Source organism: Otolemur garnettii, unplaced genomic scaffold, assembly GCF_000181295.1.
Source record: "Otolemur garnettii isolate 467f Iridium unplaced genomic scaffold, OtoGar3 scaffold00014, whole genome shotgun sequence".
NCBI lineage: Eukaryota > Metazoa > Chordata > Mammalia > Primates > Galagidae > Otolemur > Otolemur garnettii.
In genome coordinates this window covers 14,013,995-14,020,646 of record NW_003852409.1, presented here as the reverse complement: position 1 = coordinate 14,020,646, position 6,652 = coordinate 14,013,995, and the positions used below count along the sequence as shown (strand labels likewise).

Here is a 6,652-nt window from a genome sequence, read left to right as displayed (position 1 = left end):
ATAGCCAGTTCTAATCCTTATTAAGTCATTATGTGTTAATAAAGATGGGGGGAAACCCCAAAAATTTACCTGAGTGCCAAGATGGTTTGGGTACTAAATAAATGGAGGGGATTGTGTAAGTAATTCAGTAGCTTCTTACAACCAAAGGTTAAGGCACGTCTTTTAAACATAGGGCGTGTGGCTTTCTGTGCACAAACTATGTGTTTTTACTTTGCAGTACCTTGTCCGGTAGGAGAATTCTCCCGTTCTGGGTTAATGCCCTGTTACCCATGTCCTCAGGACTACTACCAGCCTAATCCAGGGAAGTCTTTCTGCCTGTCTTGTCCCTTCTATGGAACTACCACAATCACTGGTGCCAGATCCATCACAGACTGTTCAAGTAAGATGCTACTTCATGTCTTACGTAGTCCCATGTCGAAGACTTGTCTTTGTGGTACCTTCAGTTTTGAATATTAGACCTGTTACATTGTTCTTTAGATACCTTGTTAGTGACAGTGACTTAAAGAGTCTTGTTTGGAAAACATTGAACTTGACAATTTCCAGATTTCGTTCTAAGGCTCTAGGATTTAATGATGTATGCCCTTTATCTCTATGTTCTCTATTTTAATATTACTAGAACAAAGTACATGTGGCTTTGCCCTCTCTGACGGCTGGAATCTTGGCCATAGTATTTCATGTAGCCTACTTATTGGCAATAGCCGCCACACACTGACTTTCTTTTTATTCATTTATTAGGTTTTAGCTCAACTTTCTCAGCAGCAGAGGAAAGTGTAGTGCCCCTGGCCTCTCTTGGGCATATTGAAAAGAAGTATGAAGTCAGCAGTCAGGCAAGTCTGTTTTGTATAAAATTTTCTCTAGTAGAATTCTCGGAAAAAACTTGGTCATTTTACATGTTGCATAGAGGAAAACTACTGGGATTGAAACTTTATCAAGACTTGTGAATAATTGTGTTTACTGATAAATCCTATTAAGAACTTCCCAAGAATGCAACATTTCATTTTTTAAGTACCCGAAGTGGCAGTTTTCCCCAGAGATGTCAGGCAACAAGACTGAGCAGATATGGGAGTCTTTTGATTCACTAATAATTAGCTTTTCCCACAAAACGAACCCATCATTTGAGCAAGGGAGTTAGGTTTTGACCAGTGTCTTTTCTTTTCTTTCTTTTTTTTTTTTTTTTTTTTAGCTGGGGCTGGGTTTGAACCCTCCACCTCCAGCATATGGGGCCAGTGCCCTACTCCTTTGAGCCACAGGCGCTGCCTACCAGTGCCTTTTCTGATTCACAGGAAGAGTTACTCAACCTACATGAGAATTATTTAAATTTATCTTCCAACAAAAAATAATAATAATTTCTTGGGATAAGGTATGAGTTTAAAACATTAAGAAATATAACTCATAAACAGAACTAAACCAATTGCTTTTCATTTTTTCTAAAAGACTAGTGAATCAGAAGTCTGATTATTTTGGTAGATTCAGCCATTATTCTGAATTCACCATGCCCGATGTCATATTTTAAAGACAATGAGGTTATGTAATTTTTTATTTCAACTTCCTACAGTTTAGTCCAAACACAATGCCTTGGGAGAACTTTGTAAGTCATGTTTGAAACTGAGCCCGGGGACTTCTTAATAGACATTTGCAGGAATTCCTACAGCAGTGACTCTCAAACCTGGAGGCGTAATAGAATCCCCTGGCTAACTTTGAAAATATAACAACATACAGATTTCACTTTCGGAGATTCTGGTTTAGCTGGTCTGTGTTGGGGCTCTGTCCTTAGTACTACATATATTTTAAAAACACTTCAAATGGATTCAAATGTACAACCAGCATTAGAAACACTACTTGGGTTTACCAGAACATCACTTGATAATACCAATACTGTTTTTTTTTACTTACATTTACATGGATGTGGAGTAATGGATGCTGAAACCTAAGGTAGGAGGGAGTGGAGGATAAAAATTGATCTATAGAGTGCAACATACTCTATTCTGGTGTTGGGAACACAGAAAGCCCTGACTTCAACATTATACAATTCATTCTTATAATAACAACAACAACAACAACAACAAACTTATACCATCTAAATGTATTAAAAAGAAAGAACAAACATATTGTTTGTGACCATATATGGCAGCCACCAATGCTATTCAGGCCACCATCTAGTTAGCTTGAGTGAATGTACGTGGAAATAGAGATCAGTCATCTAATGTTGCAAACTTTCTAACACCCTAATCAGGATTGCTTTGAAATGAATGGAAGGCTTTGTCTTTGATAGGTTTCTCTTCTGTTTCTGGTAGGTTTTCCACGAATGCTTCTTAAACCCTTGCCACAATGAGGGAACCTGCCAACAACTTGGGCGTGGTTATGTTTGTCTCTGTCTACCTGGATATACAGGTAACATAGATGAATGAAAACAATGTATTTTACATGAACACGTTGTGACTTGCAGTATCAGACTTTAGTATATTAAGTATATGCTGTAAGATAGATTGGGGCACACAGATGCACCGAATTTTAGTTAAACAAGATAAACCAAAAGGCAAAAACAAAAACAAGAGAACAACAACAAAAATATGATTTATACCTCACAAATGACTTTCTCTTTGCACGTTTTGGAGGAATAATAAAAAATCATCTTTATGAAAAACTCACATCGTAATTCACAGTTTAAATTGGAATATAGTTCCAGGGGCTGTGTCCAAGGTGGTTTCAGCCTATCACAAATTAAATGCATGACATTCAACATAGAACAGATTGTCTAACATAAACATCTTTAATCTCTCAGTTCTCTCATTTGCTGCCCACTAATAGAGGTTCTTGTGAGTAGCTAAGATTTGTTACATTGTTTCTATCTTTCTAAAGACTATGCTTAAAAAAGCAATATGGCTTTGGGCTTGATTATGTAGGAAGTATGTAAGAATTATGTTTGTTTGGCTCACATTCCAGCTGAATCCAAAACATAATTTTTGAAGAAAAATACCTTAAAATTGCAATTAATTTAAAATATTTCTTGGTTCTCTTCTAGACCAGTTTTTTTTTTTTAATTGTTGCAACCAATTTGAAAGTTTTTGATGAAAGAAATGATAATTAAGTAAAGGACTTCACCACAAACTAAGCAAAGGAAAATTAGAAAAAAAAAATAGTTGGACAATAAAGAATATTGACATTCTACTTCATTATAGCTGGAGTGTGTGTGTGTATGTGTGGACTTTCTTAAAAATTTTTGTCCTGACATTTCATAAGAAATGATCATTCTTGTCCAAGAATTCTACAAATTAATTGGTGGTTGAGAGAGGGCATAGCATAGGACAGTGGGTCTCAAACCCTAGTGTGCATCAGAATCATCTGGAAGGCTTACTGCGTCAAGCACCAATGTGATTCAGGCCACAATCTAGCAAGCTGGAGTGAACTTACTCAGAAACAGAGATTCACAATTTCTGATTCAGTAGGTGTGGGGTCTGGCCTGAGAATTTGCATTTCTATTATGTTCCCATAATGCTGCTACTAGTGATGAGGGCCCCTGGCACAGAGGGAGAAGGTGAGTTTCCAGAGAGCTGGCCTTTGGAAAGCCCGTGTGCCTCCCGTGGGAGATGCAACCCACTGGGGGAGCCCAGGCATGGGAGCTGAGATCTGTTAGAATTTAACCCCACCTCCACCCCTCTGCCAGGTGACCTTGGTACCAAGTATATGTGACACTATATTTTTATTTTTAGAATTAATGTGATTCCTGGTTCCATTTCATGCTTCTGGGTCCCCTTGCCCCACTTCTACATTGGGATTTTTTGCTGTCTTTTGTCCTTATATATTAAATCTACTCAAAAAGAGGGTAGTGCCTTCATTAACTATTTAATGGTGAACGAGTGAATTTTCCCCCTTTCTTCACCACTCCCCCCGTATAAATCCAGCGTATTGAGATAATTTCCTACAAATGCCTGTGGTTCTGCTTCTGTTAATGCCTCTCCCGGGTTGTCCCTCGGTGCTTGGTTTGCATTTTAGGCTTGAAGTGTGAGACGGACGTGGATGAGTGCAGCTCCCGGCCCTGCCTGCACGGCGGCGTCTGTAAAGACCGGGTTGGGGAATTCTTCTGTGAGTGCCCGTCGGGTTACACAGGTGAGGGCGACGTGTCTTCTGTGTGCAGTGTCGACCTTAGAATTACTAAAAGGCCTTTGCTGACGTATATTTGGATTGTATCTTTAGGGCACGTGTATCGGGTATTATAGCTATGCCGAAGAGGCACGTTGGCTAGCATTCTTTGTGTGCATTGGGCAAGTGTCGTTTTCATTATTCTGTTACATAAAAAGAGTAAGTTAACAATTCGGCAATATGAAATCGCTTGAGGTTTATAAAACCTCTGGCAGACTTGGTCCCATCTTTCCCAGCCAGATGTGTCACCTTGGACAAGCCATTTAACGTCTCTAAACCTATTTTTTTTTTCAGATTTAAAACTAGGGGGCAGGAAATGAGAGGAAATATGCAAAGCCTAGTACAGTGCCACACAAATACCAGGTTCTCTTCAAGCTAGAATTGTACAAATGTATGAGTATGAAGTGTTTGCCTGGTTATTGCCTCGGTTGTGTGTGTGTGTGCAATTATCATTAACTGTGGAAGTAAGGCATTTACACCCTTGAAATTGGCGTGGGACACAATGCCTCTCCTGTTAACTTAAATGAATACAGACATTTAAGTATTTATCTTATTTAGGACGGAGAGTTGGAGCTTCCAACACCCATTAGCCAAGTAATAGTTCAGAAACATTGATCGTGTTCTCAATTCCCCTGTTCAATCCAATTTTTCTCATGACAACATTGATAATATAGTATTTTAAAATAGAATATTATTTGCTATTTTATAAGTAGCAATACTCTTATATTATTATTATGGAGAACACTGAGATCATCTGTATCATCCAGCACTGTACCTAACTCAGAATATCATTATATATTGAAAGTATATCTAAATATATATTTTTAATACACATGGGTATATAATTTCCTATAATTTAATAAGTTCAGAACAATCAATGTAACCATTTCAGAGAAAACATATTCTAATAGTTTTACAATCTAAAAACAATTTTCATAAAGAAATGAAAATGTTGGTGGCATCCATGCTCAGTGGTTAGGGCACTGGCCACATACACCAAGGCTGGCGGGTTTGAAGCCAGCCATGGCCTGCTAAACAACAATGACAACTGTGACAGAAAACATAGCTGGACGTTGTGGCAAGTGCCTGTAGTCCCAGTTATTTGGGAGGGTTAGGCGAGAGAATCGCTTAAGCCCAAGACTTTGAGGTTGCTGTGAGCTGTGATGCCACAGCACTCTACCCAGGGCAACAGTTTGAGAATCTCTCAAAAAAAAAGAAAGAAAAAAAGAGAAAGAAAATGTTTAACATCATAATTTATGGCAATAATCATTTGAACCAGTTTTAACATTTTTTCTTCATGGAATCTATGCAATAGTGATAACCCCCGTCATACAGAGAACTACATCAAGTTCTTACCTGTGTGTATCTGCGTATCCCGGTACAGCATGAAAATGATGCAACTCTGCCATACGTCTCTTTATCTAAAACTCCAAATCTCATGTTAGTGACACCTGAAGTTGAATCCTAGTAAAAACTTGTGACCAGAATGGCAGACACATACTATGAGAAAAATAAATCCAAACTTCTAAATTAAAAAATATACATTTCCTAGACATTAAATGTGTTGTGCTATTTACTAGAATTAAGGTGTATTGTGTGGATTTACTGTGAAAAACAAAAAATGGTCATTATCCTCCTTATGAAAATGCAGGTATATTATTAGATTCACTACTCTCCAAACTGACTTCTGTTGGTGAAATTTTCTATTAGCACATTTTCAAGTTGTTAAGACATGTAAATTATTAGATACCTGTTAGATAAATTCGTCAGTTCATAGTTTAAGCATCCTGAACTCTCCAACCCCTTAGAGTCTTTGTACATACGTACTTGAACTTGAAGATTTATGGTGCTAATCCAGGCTCATTTCTGTGCTTGTCTTTGGTAATCACAGACCTCTCTGAATCTCTAGATGTGTAAATCAAGGGGTATGAATGACATCAGTCATTCTCAAATTATGTTCACACAGGACATGGGACAGCTACACAGAAATTTAGCTGTGTTTTCCCACTTTGCATAACAAAAGAAGTCATTTTCTTTATTCAATGTATTTCTCCAATAATTTCTGCCAGCTTTGTAACTGTTACCTCTTCACTGTACAAGAAATAAATGCAACAAAGGATGAACGACTTACAAACAATTAACATGAGAAACATTTTAAAACAAAATCACACCTATCTTTTTTTAAGTAAAAAAATATGGTCGGATAGTCATGGTTTCATTTTCCATCATACACATGTTGTTTCTTGCTAGAAAATGTTTGCGGTTCAAAGAATGAAAGAAAACATTTTATTTCAATGTATTTTGTAAAGAGCAAAATTTTTCACACATGTTAGCTATAATTTCCAATTGCTTGCTTGAAAACTCTGGGTCTTAAAGTCCTTTCAGGTTCTTCTGCAGCTCAGAGACTCTGTGATTTATTTGCAGGTCGACTATGTGAAGAAAATATAAATGAATGTAGCTCCAGTCCTTGTTTAAATAAGGGCACCTGTGTCGATGGCTTGGCTGGCTACCA

General features: G+C 37.6%; 1 protein-coding gene across 1 annotated transcript in view; it reads left to right on the top strand.

Moving 5' to 3' along the window:
- The window catches only part of SVEP1 (sushi, von Willebrand factor type A, EGF and pentraxin domain containing 1), a 173,991-nt gene that overhangs the window by 104,973 nt on the left and 62,366 nt on the right, over positions 1-6,652 (top strand). The window contains exons 19-23 of the mRNA XM_012802314.2: positions 218-379; positions 736-827; positions 2,295-2,391; positions 3,994-4,107; positions 6,565-6,652. Of these exons, the coding sequence (XP_012657768.1) occupies positions 218-379; positions 736-827; positions 2,295-2,391; positions 3,994-4,107; positions 6,565-6,652 (553 nt within the window). The remainder of the gene's footprint in view (positions 1-217; positions 380-735; positions 828-2,294; positions 2,392-3,993; positions 4,108-6,564) is intronic.